Source organism: Oxyura jamaicensis, chromosome 1 (genome assembly GCF_011077185.1).
Source record: "Oxyura jamaicensis isolate SHBP4307 breed ruddy duck chromosome 1, BPBGC_Ojam_1.0, whole genome shotgun sequence".
NCBI lineage: Eukaryota > Metazoa > Chordata > Aves > Anseriformes > Anatidae > Oxyura > Oxyura jamaicensis.
Window position 1 is genome coordinate 43,718,882 of NC_048893.1, and position 16,767 is coordinate 43,735,648.

At 47.6% G+C, this 16,767-nt stretch overlaps 1 protein-coding gene across 1 annotated transcript; it reads right to left on the bottom strand.

Annotated features, from left to right (window-relative positions):
* WDR91 (WD repeat domain 91) lies at positions 1-16,700 on the bottom strand. Its single transcript, XM_035336679.1, has 15 exons — positions 16,442-16,700; positions 15,442-15,621; positions 13,740-13,947; positions 12,781-12,863; positions 10,500-10,624; positions 9,115-9,292; positions 8,680-8,838; positions 6,378-6,577; positions 5,837-5,987; positions 4,315-4,409; positions 3,736-3,904; positions 2,586-2,694; positions 1,616-1,728; positions 1,044-1,241; positions 1-635 (listed from the first exon to the last, which is right to left on the bottom strand). Exons 1-15 carry the CDS (start codon positions 16,562-16,564, stop codon positions 471-473), a joined length of 2,256 nt encoding a protein of 751 aa, XP_035192570.1. The 5' UTR covers positions 16,565-16,700; the 3' UTR covers positions 1-470.
* Between the last annotated feature and the right edge of the window lie 67 nt (positions 16,701-16,767).

The window sequence follows — 16,767 nt, forward strand, 5'->3', positions numbered from 1 at the left end:
TGCAAGGGAATAATTTCTCTTTATGAAAACAAACAAACAAACAAAAAAACACATTATACCCAAAGAATACTCTGGTTTTGCACTGGCCTTTCCAGTTTGAGCCATCTGTGTCACCACACATTGTGCTGCCTCATGTATGCCTCCTCCAGCGTCACCTTCTGCACAACCCCTGACGTGATCCCAGCAGCCTCCTAGCCACGTGCTGCTTCAAGACTCCCTAACAGAGGGAGCCCAGCTGCCACAATGGGTCAGTGGAGTTGTATTTTTCACTGCTGCCACTGATCTGGTCCCAGATCGGCATTCTATTGCACAGTGGTTTGGCATATGTATTTAACATTTGTCAAGAGGCAAAAGCTAAAATGAGAAGAGTGATTGTGGTTTGCCTTCCCTCCCATGCAATTTGTTCCTGTGGAGTTAACACTGTTTGTTTTTTTCAAGTCCGCTGTTCTTTTCCTTCAGCACTGTTCTGGTTAAGACTTTTGAGCCAGTAAGGTTGTTAACTTAATCTTCCCATCCATGGAGGCAGTGAGGCAGGTCCCACAGTCCATGGCCGTGCTCCAGTCCACTGTGACAACAGGAGCTCGGTGTCCTCCCAGGGAAAGGCAACTCTCCAGGACCTTTTCCTCACCGTTCAACTGCAGTAAGAAAAGCAAAAGAATTTAAGGAGGCAAGTTGCTGCAGCAGGGCCAGCGTGCCCGGAGCAGAATCCAAAGCCTACTACACACTCCGTATCCCTATCAGCAGACATAATTAAGCAGAAAAAAAGAGGTATGTTTACATTTATGTAGCACACAAGGAAGCACATTTTCAGTCTCAAGACAGAAGCACATGATCTCAAGCAGCTCAGCTTCTGACAACAGCTAAGCTGCAGTAATTGAACAAGGCAGGCTAAGAGCACAGTTGTGTAAGTTTAAGCCATAGGTCATGTTAGCACGGGTGCTCTGAATGCCCCAGCTGCAGAGTAAAAATTCCACTTAAACTGCCTTGCAGTGGCTTATGCTGATACACATTGACTCAAATTTCCCATCACTTTGCAGACTTACTTTAAAAATGACTCCCCCCGTTGAGGAACATGTCAGCATATAGTTCCCCTCAGAGTCAAAGGCAAAAAGTCTTCCTCGCGGGAACTGGACTTGCTTGTATCCACTGTATCCAGACAGCACAAAGGGACCCGTAGCTTCGCTGGGAAGATCGTACTCCGACACCTTCAAGCCACTCTTGTGAATATTCCACTGAATAAACTAGAATGACAAAACCAGATTATAAAAGCCCATAGCTTAATTAACTGATGAAAGAAGAGGGGCCACTCACAGTTTTTAAGAGAAGGGGCTATTTTACACAAACAGAAATGGCGCTTCCACATCTCTAAGTAGCTGCATTCTGTAAGTAGCTGTATTTACAAAACTCAGGCTGCAAGGGCTGTAAGAGTGCCTACTAGTCAGGCAAACTGAAAGACTGAATGCAGCAGACTGGTGCTGTGTATCTAAGCCTACAGTTAGCAGCCTGCAAGTTCTCCAGAGCCTTTGGGTATTTTTACTGTTACCCTACCACATGGAGAAGACTCCAGAAGGGATCTCACCAACAGCTGCCCTGTGGAAGGTCACACACCGCCTACCTTGCCATCCTCGCCTATGCTGTAGACTGTGTTCTCATCATAGCTGAACTCCACGGAGTAGACTTCCCCCTCGTGTGCCTTCCAGCTCATGGCGCACTCGTGCTGCTGCATATCTGTGGGGAGAACCAGCACTGAAACACTGCCAGCACTCGCACAGAGTTGGGGTGAGGAGAGGCTCTTTTTGTTGATACAGACTCTGTCCCTGCCATCTACACCAGCCTCTGGGAGCCCAATCTAATCTCAGCATCTTGTCCTTATTCTCCAGCACGTGGCTTTTAATATCACTGGTCACCAGGTCACTGGAACTGGTCACCTGTCCCTCCAGCTTTACAGGGCTGTTCTTATCCTCAGTATCAACTGCAGTCGTTCAGTGCCCCAGCCACACTGGCACCTTTATTCTTCCCCTCTCCTTGCTGTCCTGTCCACTCCCACAGCTGCTGCTGTCTCTGTCCTCACACCCACCTGGGACTGTACCCTCACAGCTCAGCAGCTGAGGCAAAAGCAGATCTTTTTTTCACAAAGACGGAAGGCCCGAGCTGCCTTTATCACAAGGACAGGCTATAGAGGACAGAACCTGAGAAACAGAAGTTTCTCAGTGAAGAAGGACTGATATGAAGGCTTCAGACTAGAGGTCACACATTATATCTTTTTATTTAAGCCAGCTTCTGGCAGTGGTACTGCTATTAATGGCATAGCCAAGATGATGTGGCTCAAGGGGAGCTTAGCTCTGCTCCTAAGTGGGAGGGAAACAAATCCAGAAGCACTACCAGGGCCTCCAGGCGATATCCCCCAGGGAAATGTTATCTCAATTCACCCCTGAGAGCGATCACGAAGGAGAGAAAACAGCTCCCAGCTTGGCATTTGGTCGTCACACAGCTGCCTCCCTGCTGGCAGGGGAAGGGTGCTGGGGCAGGGGGAGCAGCCAGCCGAGGACACCAAGGGGCCACCTCATCGCTCAATTCCAACTTACCAAAGAGACGAACGATCCCATCTGCAGCCCCTGTGACCAGCAGGTTGCCGTTGTGGTTGAAGGCTGTGCAGTTAATAGCGATGGGCTCGGGCTCCAGGGAGAACTGCAGCTGGAACGGAAAGTCCGTGTTAATGCCCAGAAACCTCAAATGGAGCTGGGCTGCTGAGGAGCTGTACCCCAGAGAAGGGAAGATGGCATCTAGTAACCAGAACTACAGTTCTCGTTCTGCAGTTCCTCCTTCCTGAATTCCAGTTCCTCCACCTCATGAGCACAGATTTCAAGGTTGGCAGCTGCATTTTACTGTGACACTAAACCAACACTTCACCTCAGCCAAGACACAGCTTTCATAGCAATGTCCTCAAATCTGCACAAACAGCTTCTGGCAGACCTGAGCTTGAGTTTGCTGCTTTCTCTTATGCATCAGCAGAAGCATTTTGTAAGGGCAAAGGTGAGGGACAAGACCAGGATGCGCTGCCAGAATACAACCCATCTAAACTGAAACAACGGAGAAGATGATGTAAGACTAATTCTCTCGAGAAGCATTTCACTTAAAAACAGACTTAAAATGCATTTTGATACACGGCTAGAAGAGCTCTGAAGACAGACGAGTTCATGTTGTGTGGTAACTGCTCTCTCCAGTCCTTGCAGCTGGAGCACAGCAGGCTGGGATGAACAGCTACGGTTCACAGTGCTCACCCCACAGTGCTCCCCCAGGGAGATGCAAATGGGTCCCAGTATCCATGGGGGCAGAGGGGGAAAGGGCAAGGGAAGATAGCAGTAAAGAAAACCCTTCAATGTAGCTTAACAAGAAAGCCTGAGCAAAGCATCGTTTCAAACCACTTGAGAGGTTGCCAGTCACAAATTCTGCAGGCAGGAAAGAAGCAAGGCCATGGAGGATTTTGAAGAATTAATCAAAAAAAAAAAACTAATACACGCACACACAAAAACACATCCAAACCCAGCAGCTACAGAGAACAGCTAAAACCAACTTGTTTTATCCTACATGTGATAGACAGGAAAAAAGGAAGGGGGTTTGGGGGCAAGATATTGAAAAGAAAGCATAATTTAGGAAGAAGGCTCTTACACATCAAAACAGAAGACATTCATTCTCGGCAAGCAGACTAAGAAAGGAAAGAAACTCAGCAAATACCTGCTGTTTCATCGTTTTAGTGTCCCATAGCAACAGCTTCCCAGGAACTTGGTTCATGCTTTTGCCCCCAGAGCTGACTGCTGAGAAGTCTATGTGAGAGATGGGGCTCTGGGCTGCTGCAGAACAGACAAAGGAGGCACCACTTGGGCTGCAGGCAAGCGACAGGATTCTGAAACACAGCAGAGAGTGTGAAATGCCTTCCTCCAGCAACCACCTCAAGAGCAACGCTCAGCTCCTAGTTCTGCCAGAGAGACCCTGCAAGACAGGTCCTCCACCTCAGGCATGCTGTAAAGGAGAGCGTGATCCACGTGCTTAGGGAGATTTTGAGTCTCTCCAGTGTAACTGAGCAGTTTTATGCTGCTCAGACAAGGACTGCCATCTACACAAAGGCTACATAATATTGCAGTTGCAGGGAAGCAGTACGGACATCGAGACTTCATCTGCCAAAAACAGCAGATGAAACTTCAAAAAAAATACACACACAAACATACACACATGCATGTACACCCGTACACACATACGTGTACATACATGTGCATAAACATATACCCACACATACAACCGATATTCCAGACTTACCTGGGCATGTCTTCATCAATGCTGATTTCGCAGAGATTCTTCTTTGCTTCTGTGTCATACAGACGAACCGTCCCGACTCCACTGCCAAGCAACAGCTAGAAACCAGCAGGGAGGAGATGGACGGAATGTGAGTGGGGAGTACAGTGATGCTGTCCAGCAGCTACCAACACCACACTTTTTTTTTTCGCCCATTCATACATTCCAATTATATATAATTTCATTAGGTACATCCTGTCTTTCTGTGCATATCATGCTGAGTAGGACTTTTCTAAAGTCACAGGAATCAGGGTAAAAGCACTGCTCTCCAGAAATTTTAAGAAAAAGATCTGATAAGCACCAAGGTAGAGAACAAGCCACTTTCTGGAATATGGCTCAACGTTACAGGATGCAAAGTACATGTGGAGTCTCAATATCTAGGGGAGCAAGGAAAGAGTAATACAGAATCAACGTAAGTTTAGGAGAAAGCTAAGTAGATGCCACCTCCTTTCATCCAGGGGAGAATGACATTACTCAGAAGGGCGCACACATGCTTTCTCAGTGGTGTCACAGTTTAAGTCAAAAGAAGCCACGGAGGGATGCGTTATCAAAGAAAATTAAGCAAGCAAGATCCTTCTCACTTCACAGCCTGAATTGCTGCTGAATCCCCATGTATTCCAGAAAGAAGAGTCTCGCCACAGGAGAAGGAAATAAACTCCACAAAGCAGAAGAAATCATTAACAACTGCATGGACAACTGCTTTCTAAGAGTAAAAGAAATGAAAGAGATGAGCTGCAGCACCAGCTCTTCACAACTGGCATTTGGGGTTAGCAGCAACACATCATCAGCGCCAGAACGTGAGTGATATTCCCTCAGTGCAGGCCTGCCTTGTCACACAGCCAAGGGAAGGCAGCAAACACCAGCAACAGTTGTAGGACTCAGAAGAACGCATGCAATTTAAGGCTCCTCTCTAGTAACAGAATTAGAGGAAAGGTGCTATGGGAAACATTCAAACTGTCTTGGCATCTAAACAAGTTTCCAAGTCCTTATGCAGCAACCAACCCCTAGCTGTGTGAGGCACCAGAGTAAAACTGGACATGGAGCCCTTTTGATACCTGCACAAGCCAGGATGCCAACACCACGCCCTTGCTCTCTCTGGCTCAGGCTGCGAGTGAAGCTCCACAGCTCCCTGCTGCTGCCTTCCCACGGGCTGCTGTGCCTCTGCCTGCCCTTACAAGTGACTGCCTGCAGAAAGGCACTTCTCTTAAAGGAGCTGCTTCTGTCCTGCGGCTGTCCACGTGCTACAGCTTGAGAATTTCTGCCTCAGGGCAAGCAGTGCTGAGTTCCTTGCCAAATACAGAGCACACTCCTCACTCTCTGGCTTTTATAAGCCCCTACAGGCTTCAGTTCTCCCTAAAGCAGAAATAATTGTCGCCCTGATTTTATCTGCAGTGCAGCCACCTAGAAGTTAACATGCACCACACAACAACTGAGCTCCAAATCATCTGCTGGGACTCTTGAGTCTCCACATGCACAGGCTACTCACCAGCCGATCACGCTTGGTTGCCCATTCCAGAGACAGCAGCGGAGACTTGGAAATAGATGAAGCTTTAGTTTGCATTATTGGGTTAAAAGACCACACTTTGATGACTCCATCCACATCCAAGCTGGCCACCCTCCGTCCAGAACAATCAACCCTGCACGCAGAAAGGAAGATGATTGGGTATTTTTCTCCCTGAAGTTCTTAGATGCAAGCAGATAGCCCAGTAATCCTTCCTCTCCTATTCCTCTCCTACAACAACCAGTGCAATGAAGCACTAGAGCTACACATGCAAAGCATAAAACCCTTCAGCAATACCAACAGGCTATCCCAGGGAGTTTACTCCTGGCTGGCATTTCCCTATCACAAAAATCTTTGTCCATTGTCAATGCACAAGCTACATGCTATTTTCAGTCACAGCAACTCCGCTGCCCTACCAGGAGTACACATACACTGTGCTGGACAGAACAGAGGCTGGGAGAAAGAAGCCAGACAGAGCTGATCCTCTGGAGAAGCTTCTAGGAGAAAGCCTTCCTCTGCCTGTTACCTGCAGTACATGATGGACGAATGGTGCTCCCCGTACTCCTCCTGGCTCAGGACGATGAAAGGCTGCTCCTGTCGGACCCCCACAGCCTCTGTACCACTGGCGGGCACTTTGGTTGAAGTCTCTGCTTGGTCAGCTTGCAGCTCTGAGCATGGCTCTGTCTCAGATGTGCTAATATCTGTTTTCTTCTCAGCACTTTGGCCCTGCAGGAAGAAATCCTGTGTGAAATACAAGGAAGCAGTATCTCCAGGCCAAACTTTTCAGCTACCCCTCCTATTGAGAGAAAGAACAAAAGCTGTACTGAAACAAAGCACTGTCAGCTCAACTCCCCTCCTGTCAGGGACCTTCCTCCTGAGCGCAGTGACGGGGCACTGCACAGCTGTGCCATTTGAAGTGGCCTCCTTGGTTAGAGAGTCCCTTACACGCCCCCCATACACTTTCCTCCAAGAATTCAAGGAATTGCAGCGTCTCTGTTCAGCATAACTCAGCTGATAGCAGGGGCCCATTTTGATGCTGTTCAACAATAGACTCGCAACGAAATCATCAGATTTCAAAGAATTCTTGTATTCAGCAACGTAAAGTCTGTGGTCAGTCTGCACAAGAGCTCTTGGAGGATGGTGAGCCACAGTGGATAGGTTACACTTGTCAGCAGAGATCTGGTCTGCACAACGTGACAATCAGCACAGTCAACAGATGATGACAACTATAGAGTCAACATGAGTCTAAAAGTTTGAAACTCAATTTGACAGGACAGACGGGAGTTGGAACAAATGGATTTTTAGGAGGTGAAAGCATCTGAGTGAGACAAGATATCCTCTGCAGCACACAGAAGTCTCTGAAAGCATCTTAGTCTTCCCTTGTCACTAGGAGCAGATACAGTACACGAGTCAGCAAAATGTTTGCAAGCAACCCTGAGCTACACCATCCTCTGAAGATGAAATGCCTGAAAAGTCTGCATGGTAATGTTCCCTAACACAGCCTTGCCTTATTTATAGTAGTGCCATATCTTGAGCAGTAAGTTAAACGCTGCATAATCACATCATCACAATTCACAAAGCCGGAAAAGACTGGGAAATAAATCCAAGAGTGCCTTGCTCTGTGTTAACGTGGGGAGATAACCAATGAATGACACTCATGTCAGAGAAACAGTGCAACCTTCCAGCTTCCTTTTTGACTCATGCTTTGAGAACAACAGAAAGCTAACAGTATCAGCTTCCCCAAGACAACCAGACACAACTTTTACAAAGGCAGAAAAACACCGCCTTAGCCTGGAACATCACAGCAAAAGGAAAGTCAAAGGGTACTTGCTAGGCAGCCAGGGTTTGCAACACTCTGACCAGAGTTTAATTAAAGTCTTTTAGATGAGCCACAAAGAACGAAGTACCCTCATAGCCTGGAGCACTCGGTGAAATAACATCACTCCAAAGCAGCACACCCCATGCAGAACAGCCATATCGGCTGATAAGCAACAGTCCCTCAGCACCACCTCTCCCCTGAGGGAGAGTCTCATATAGCCAAAATAAACCTGGCTGAGATGCTGCCACCATTCCTCCTATGCTCCATTCCAGAACACACATGGCTGCTAAAAGCCAGACAACATGGGGGTGAACAGCAGCACTGCACTGACCGTCAGCAGTTAAAACACACGACATAGTTTGATTATTTTATTACATAGAAAGCAGGGCACAGCCCCACACAAAACTGCAACACGTAGTGCAAAAAACTCCACAACATTGCTATGAAGGATATTTCTACTCCTATCCAGGAAAGCTTGCAAGTTTTCGCTGTCCCACAGAGCCTCCACAAAGCAGCACAAGAACACAGCTGACAGGGAGGAGAGAAAACGGATTCTGCAATCCATGCCGCAGGACTCTTCGGAACAGCACTGTTTATTTATGTAAAAGATCGAGCATTCAAATCTATCTTACAATTGCTCACTTCTGCAGTATGGGTGAGCCAAGCCCACTGCTACTAAGGCAGGTGGATTGTAACGTGGCGTTTGAACGTAACAGCCACTAAGGTGGATGAAACGTACCCTCCCCACGACAAGGCCGTTGACAAGATCATGGCAAGCGACAACTCTTCTTCCATTTGAAATGTCAGCACTGAGTCCCTTCCAGGGACAAAGAAATAATCTGAGAGTGGAAGGAGTTGATTAACCACAGAGATTAACCTTTGATACAGCTGATTGGAGCAGCATTCCAGAAGCTTAATGGGAACACTTGCATTTGTTTTACTGCCCAACATAACAAAGAACAGAAAATGGCAGCCCTCCACTTGCCAGCTTCGCAGTGTTGCCCAGTACCTGAAAGGTCCCTTTTGACAGCAGTTCTCTCCTTTCCTTCCCGTGCTCTTGCAAGCGCTTCTGCCGCTGCTGCAGGGAGCTTGACTCGCCCGCTGCTAACCCGCTGAAGTGGCTCTTCCCATCCTTACAGGTCACTGCTCCTTCTTTTCCTTTGGCACTCTGGAAGGCAGGAATGATTTGGCAAAGTTATGTTTGCATCAGGCTACGGAAGAAAGAACAAAAGATGAGGGAAAGAAACCAGGCATCCACAAGGGCTCTACAAGCCGCCACACATCATCAGCTGTTCCTGCAGTGCATTCACACCCAGTGTACATGTTCAAGGAAGAAAATGACTTTTTTTTCTTCCAGGTGAAAGCAAAAGCTTGGAGCAGTGCTGTGCTGCAAGCTAACTCTGTGGCTACTGAGCACCTTTCAGTGCATACAGTTGAGAATCACCTGGTGATTTGCTGGTTCTTTCTTCCCAAGCAGCGTGCTGCTGCTCTGTGTTGGAGAAGCCCCACTTGGCTGAGCTGGTCTGGAAGGGCCCTTTTTGCTCTGGGAGAGGAAAGAGGAGAGAAAGCCTCCACGGGACTGAAGAGAATGTGCAGTGCTCCTCTGGCTGCAGGTCATATCACTGACAAATAAACAAACAAACAGAACATGAAAGCGCAGCCAGACAACCTGATCAATGACCCACAAAAAACTGTTGGAACCTCTGGAGGACTGATGCTCCTTCCCAAGCTGATGGACCACTATGCACTAAAAAACTGTTTTAAAAACATGCTGTGTTACTGTCTGAAGCCTAATCGTTGCAGTCACTGGAACCAAAGCTCACTGCAGTGTCATGGAGAAAGACAGCCCAGACATTGCTGAATCGCCCATAAGGCCACCCCAAACTCCTTCCACTCCATCTGGTTAGTTTAAAAACCCCAAGGGTGGGGGGAACCCAGCTTTCCAAAGAACTTCTTCAGTCTGGATTCCTGATTCAAGGCACAAAACAGTGCCAAGAGCAGTGGCTGCTTCCCAGAACATAACTGTCTGACCTCACCATGCTGCGGCTTCCACAGAGTAGAGCAGCATTCAGTCACCTTCACTGTCTCATCCTCTATTCTAAGGAAAAAACGTGTTCTATCAAAAATAAGCTTTGGGTTGAACACAGACATGGAAAAAACAACCAGAATTGGGCCCCAAGCTAACACATGAGGTATGCACAAAAGAAACACCATTTCTAAGGCAAGTTTTCCTATTAAAGCTGGACAGAAGTACAGAGGATGTATCACCCCAGTACTCGCATCGCTCTCTCCATATATGCAGGTGAACACCACAGCTTTCCGCACAGAGTAGTTAGACAAAAAAAAAAATCTAAAATTAAACTCTGTGGCCTGGCCTGTGTGGAGCAGTTATCAAGATAGTTCAGGGGACACTTTGGTCTGTTTAATCAGAATATTTTGCCTTTGCAAAAGAAAGCCCATCTCTGCATTGCAATGACCCCTTTAGGTGACAAAGAAGCAATATCTACAAACAACACAGTACACACACACTGCACCACAGCCCCTAAAGAAAATAGGAATTAAGGGACAATCTGCTTCATCTGAGCAACACAGTGAGGTATTACACTGTTACCAGTGTTCTGGCTGCCCAAAATACCCTGGTGTAATGGTGAGACCAAAGCAAAACAACTTATGTATGTGCACGGGCTCTCCCGGGTCAGTGAGAATCTCTCTCCAGAGGCAGGAGATGAGTTCTGCCAGGATGTATTTATGTAATGAGTTCCAGAGAACAAGGAAATGACCCAAAAATGCAGCAGGGTCTCTCCCAGATCCTCCCCTGCTGGCACTCACAGCTCAGAGTCCCCTAGTCGATCCATGTTGGCCACATACGCAGGCAGCTTGTGATGCACAACTGCTTCTTCCACTTCCAGTTCCTCTTTCTTCATGCGGGAGGATTCAGCCTGCAAAGCAAAAAGCTACCAGAGAAGAGAGAGCCAAGTCAGCAGAAGTTTCACCAAGATTCACTTCCCTCCCGCTTGCTGAGGTTGTTTGTTCCTTTTGTTTCACCAGCCCTACAAGGGTGGGGAAGGTAGAAAGTTGCCCTGACCGGCTGAGCACATCAGTCCAAGCAGTGGGAACAACAGCACTTTACATGTATGAAATTGGAGCCTGCTTAAAACCCTTCAATCCTCTTGGGCTGTTGCTGTAGCAGCATTAATGGGGCCGGGAAAGCAGCGTTGGCCAGGGCACAACTGCTCAGCCTGCCGCTCCACGCAGGTGGTTCAAGGCCAGGACAACGCACGTGCCTGGCCGTGGCGATGTGCAGGCACCAAGCCCAGGAAGTCGGCTTCCTCCCACAGCCAAGGGTTTGGCAAGCTGGCAGGGTGCGCTGAGGCCAACGCCATCAGGCCATCCTGAAAATCCAGCTCCACATCCTGCTCAGCTCCCTCCCGAGCATGACAGAGAGATTTATCTCCACATTACAGAGAAAGAAACATCTTTCTTTTTCCCCTGAGCAGAGAGGAACCTCAGGAAGTGCCTTTCTGTGACAGATGTGGTTGATGCCTGTGACTCTTGGCTCTGTGAGTTCCTCTGGCCTTTCCGTATATTTGTTTTTCAGATCCAACTCTTATTTGTCCTTTTATCACAGTACTTCAGGAAAGCAACAGCAAAAATAAAGAGCTTTAGAAACCCAGGTTGCTATTCATGTATTTGCATTCAGTTTCAACAGTGAAATTGAGATCACTACATAATCCCAGCCACCACTTAATTCGATATTTATTCACACCATTTTTATTTGAACTTGTATTCTATAGGTAGCTGTTTCCCTTTCTAGCTTGAGTAATTCTTCAGAAAAAAGTCTAGTTTTATCTCTGACAGAGAACACTTACCCAGTTTATGATATAAATCAAAAGCAAGACAAAACAAAAACAACCCACCCCACAACCCAGCTTCAATTTGACCAGAAGTGCAGAATACAAAATAGGAAGAAATAAGAGATCTACTTCAATCACACCCTATCCTCCCCTCCTTATTCACTGACCATCTTTGCAGATCTGCCCTGGTGATCTATCCTGCTCTACTGACCCCACATGGTGCAGGGTGCCAAACCTTGTTTTTCTTGAGGCATAAAACCTCCTTGTTGTGATACGTTTTTCTATTTTACTTCAACTTTTTAGGACAGATGAACACCAAGTTGATCAGTTACCAAAACAGTAGCACAACATAGGACAATGTTTTGTAACACGGGAGGGTAAAGCACAAAACTGAAGTGTTCATTCAGGGAGAACTTTTTCTTGGAGTGTTTAAAGAAGGGAAACTGAAGTCCTGCTTACATTAATAAGGTTTCCCACTTGTACAAGATCAGCCAGATGTGATCTGTAGTTTTGAAGGTTCTTAAATTATACATCTCCCAAGTCTCTCTAATGGGAGATTATACCTGGAAAGGACTGACACATCATAGATTCTTACCCCTTTTCTCTAAACATCTGTGGATGGTTTACTATCAGAAACAAGACACAGAACTGGGTGACATTTTGTTGGAGCAGGTCAGCCTTTCTTACAGCAGGGTCTAGAACTGGGAAACAGATATTCACAACAACATTTGCATTAGTTGATTTAAATTACTTTAAGTGCACTTCAACTGTGGTTAAGTGGCCACGTCAGATGTAATGGTTTCTGCCTCTTCACCCTAAGTTTTGCCACTTTCTATTGCGCTGTCAGCTCAGTTCTGGAGGTGACTGTGAACACTCTCCATAAGTTTCACTGCACAGTCAGTCATACGTGCACTTAACCTGCCATTAGTTTCAGCCTGGCAGAATGTGCAGCGCAGCAGAAAAGGCATTGCACGGGATCTGCACCCATCAGACAGTACAGGGAGAGGGACAGACGCCTCCAGCAGAGGCCCAGGAATGTCCTACAGACGTTACACTAATCGTCATATGATCACAGCCCTCAGCTTGCTGGAAACAGTTCAAAGATAAACCAAAATAACGAAGGATTTCTGCAAGGACCTGCCTCGGGATAACTGCACTAAATTGAGGAGATACAATTTTCTTGGACAGACAGAACCAACTTCACAAAACTCACAGCTTTATACAGTCAGCAAGTAAAGAGTGACTTCAGGTCTCACCTTATGACGCAAGGATTCATTTTCTTCTTGTATGAGACTGCTCCTGTGACATTCAGCTTCAAAGTTCAAAATGACTGGCACTGGTGAGAAACGTTAAAGAAAAACTCAAGGCAACAGCTTGTGCACAGCTGGCTTAATTCTAAAAACCAGCACTACCAGGCAATACTGGCCACGCTGCCTTTCAGACAGCAGGGTGCCCAGTCCATACTCCTGGCAAGAAGCATGCATGAGGCCAGAGGACTGGTAACAACTTAGTTAACCTAAGCCAACTTTGTACTTGCACAAACTATTTCACAGAGGCTTTGCAAAGATTTTAGGTTCCTTCTTTTGACATGCCAGAAGTGGAGGACAACAGAGGTTCCACCTCTGCGTTCGTGTACACCAAGGACATAGTTCAAGATGAATCATATTCCAGCAGCAATGTAAACTTGTCCATCCTGGAAGAAGGCCAGAACTCTACAGTGTGGGACAAAAGCTGTTATTTCTGCTAATGTTGAGCATTATTATATTATATATTACATAATGCTGAGCATCTACTATATTGGGCTGTCACTACACAGCATCGTGAACGGATGCACCCAGACGAGGGTCTAACAGGAGAAGCTGGTTTATAGACTAGGACCCAAGGGTGCATGCCTGTTTTGAGCTATGCCAAGAAACCATGAAAAGTGTTTCACATCAGATTTCTGACTGCTCTCCTAGTCACTGGCATAGTGATGAGTTCAGCATCAGCAGCAACCACAACTGTTTGTGCCCAGGGACTATAACGTATCATCAGGTAATTGAATAATAACTATTCCGACATCCTCTGGTAAACACCAGCTTCCTATTAAGGCTTGGCTCTAAGCAATCACCTGAAAGCAGAAGGTTCTGCAATCCTGTGTTCTTGGCACCGCTGCCAATAGTCAGCGTAACACCAGGGCAAGAGAGGTTTACCTCTTAGTTGCAGAAAAGGATATGCATGCACTGAAATAAGACACTCAAGAAGTTGTGGAGGGACACGATGAACGTATCTGCCCACTGGCGTGAGAAATATGTGGCAAAGGTGGGGTTGGAGTCTGGGGCAGGGAGGAAGGGCAGGACAAACCAATCCTTCCACTCCGCCTGGTTCTGGAGCTCGGAGGCCTGCTTGAGGAAAAACTCCTGTGCCTTGTCATTGCGGCCACTCTGAAACACAGAAGAACAGCGCTCACACTTCCACTCGTGGCTCTGCACGGGTTCTAAGCATCAATGCCTGATGGACACCCTAAGAGCTACTTTGACCACCAGAGCAACTGCTTAGAATTAAGACTCAGCTGGGAACAGAAGAATTGCCCAAAAGAAGCTCCCAGATGCGCTTCATCCAACGTTCTTTCCAGTCACCACAGTCTTGTTTAAAGGCCGAAGAAAATCAAGCTAATTCCTTGGCAATTCCCAGTTAACCCAGTGCAGTCTGACCACTTACACAAGACACAAGTGGTGGCATACAAGCCCAAAGTATGCTTCAAATTACTCAATTCTACCACAGATGTAGCCTGAAAAAAAATTGACCTGATCCGTTATTCAGACATGACAATCACACTCCAAGGTAAGCACAGGGCAAGACAACAAAACACGAGAAACCACGCTTCCAGAAACATGTGCTAGATTTTGACTCCTCCACCAACATCCATCATTTCAGATTTTCAGTCAGAGAACGGAATCAAGGTGCTTTTTATATTATATATGAGCAGTTGTATATTATATATGAGCAATTTTATATTGCTCATAAATGGTAAGAAATGAAACATGAATTGTTGACAGGTGTTTGTGTACCCTGCTTGCCAATGCTCTCCCTGTGTAATATCTTTCTTTCACTTTCCTAAGGTATCATTATTCTCTGTTCTACTCAGAGCAGACAAAAACACTTTCATTTTCTCTCCCACGTTACTTGTCCCAATTTGAAGCTCACATCTCCCTTCTCTCCTCTTCTTTAAACTAAAACTGAACTCCAACTCCATATGTCCCTTTTTCTTCTCCTAGGCCCTCCAGCTTTCTTGATTCTTTAGGAACCCCGGTACCTGTAAGGACCGGCTGAGCCCTGCCAGCAGGTTACAGGGGAAGGAATACCAACGAGCCTGTCTGTTGATCCCTAACGCTGCAAAAGGCCCTTCTCTGCCCTACTGCTGCCTGCTCAGTCACTCCTTATTCTGCAACAAGGCAGCTGTTTACACTTATCTACGTATTTTGTTTTTTTTACAGTTTCCTCAACTTTAGAAGACTACTTCGAGCACTGACCTTGTCCTCCCATGTTCTCACTGCCATGCCCCATGAGGAGGCATTTAAGAACCTTATGATCTCTGCTGGTATCCACGTTATTAACAGAGCCTGAGCAGGACTGAGCTGGCAGTACAGCCATCCCATCTGCCAGGGCCTGAGCCTGACTTTCTGTCTGAACAAATACCTTGCTCCCAGCTAACCGTATTCCCCTCTCGCCTGAGCTTCTCTATCCTCCTGCCTGCAAGCCCATCATGTGAGTCTGCGTCAAACTCTTCACCACGCTCCGATACATGACATATGAATCGCTGACCCCCCACCAGGCGGGTCAGAGGCTCTCAGGGTATTTCCTTGCTCTGGTTTCAGACACCAGGATGGTTATTTTTCAAATCAGAAGCCTAAAAAAAAAAATCGAGCAGCCACCACCTGAACAGTGTGGACGAGGTAGTATCGGAATAAGCTGGTTTTCAGCTTGTTCACCGTGGGCCGGTACACGTCTTCCAAACGGCTGAAAAGGCGCCGGTCCAGGTAACTCCAGTAATCCCGCAGGGCGGCCAGGTCGTAGCTCTGAACAAACTGCTGCAGCTGGTCCACTATCTTGTCCACCTAAAGAGAGCAAAACGGGGAAGACTCCGGTCATGTGAGGGCTCTTCTGGCACACGAGACTTTCTGTAACTTAACGCTGAGGAGCTTTAACTGCACGAGGAATGCCACAAACAATGCGCCAAGCCAGTCCTTATGCATCAGCTGAGAGAACAGAGGCATTTTTTGACAAGAAGATTACGTTCTGTTAAACATGGGTGTTTGTGGCTGCTTTTTTTTAAGCAAGCAAAACTTCTAAAAGCCAGTTGATAATGAGGAACCAGGAACAACGCTGTTAAATGTTCAAAACTCAAGTGTGGCGCTTGGGAAAGAGCGTTATTTTTAGACTACATGGAAAAACTGTATGTAGCCAGCAGAAAAGGAGCCCAGAAAGAGGAAGAAAGCCCCGCTGCACTGGGAGCTTTGAAGCACTTTTAGCTTGGATGTCATCTATTAGAGGGATTGGCACAGAAGTCTGTCATGGAAAGCTTTTTGTCGGTATGGCTCTTCGGTAATCCTTTCTGCTATGTGGATAAAGCACAGCGCTGGGGGGGGCACTGGCTTGCAGTTTGGTGAGTCCTGGTGGTCAAAAGATGCTTTGAAAATAAAAGATCCTGGAGCCTACACAGGATTTGGCTGCTGAAGTGGATCAGTGCGAGGCTTGTCTCCCCCTCGGCAGTTGATCTTTTGGGACACCATCTACTCTTTTGGGACACCATCTCATCTTGTCGGACATCACCCTAAAACCTAGCCTTTTAGGACACCATCTTTCAGCTAATATTTTAGGACATTCCGCCCCCCCCACCGCCGCCGCCGCCCCTCCGAGGCCCCGGCCCGGGCTCACCCGGAAGCCCTTCTCGCGGTCCGCCTTGATCTCGGCGTCCAGCTGCTTGAGGGCGGCGGTGAAGCCGCGGAAGAGCAGATACTCCCGCACCAGCTCGTCCGTCCGCTCCGCCGCCGCCGCCATGGGGGCGCCGCCGGCTCCGCCCGCCTCAGCGGCGGCGAGGGAGCGCCCGGCCCCGAGCGACGCGGCCCGGCCCGGCCCAGCCCAGCGCCGCGCGGACTACAGCTCCCAGCGCGCCCTCCCACCGCCGCCCGGCGCAAGGCACGCCGGGACTTGTAGTGCACGTAGACCCTCCCCTGCTTTCCCTCCCTTCTCCAGCCGGCGGC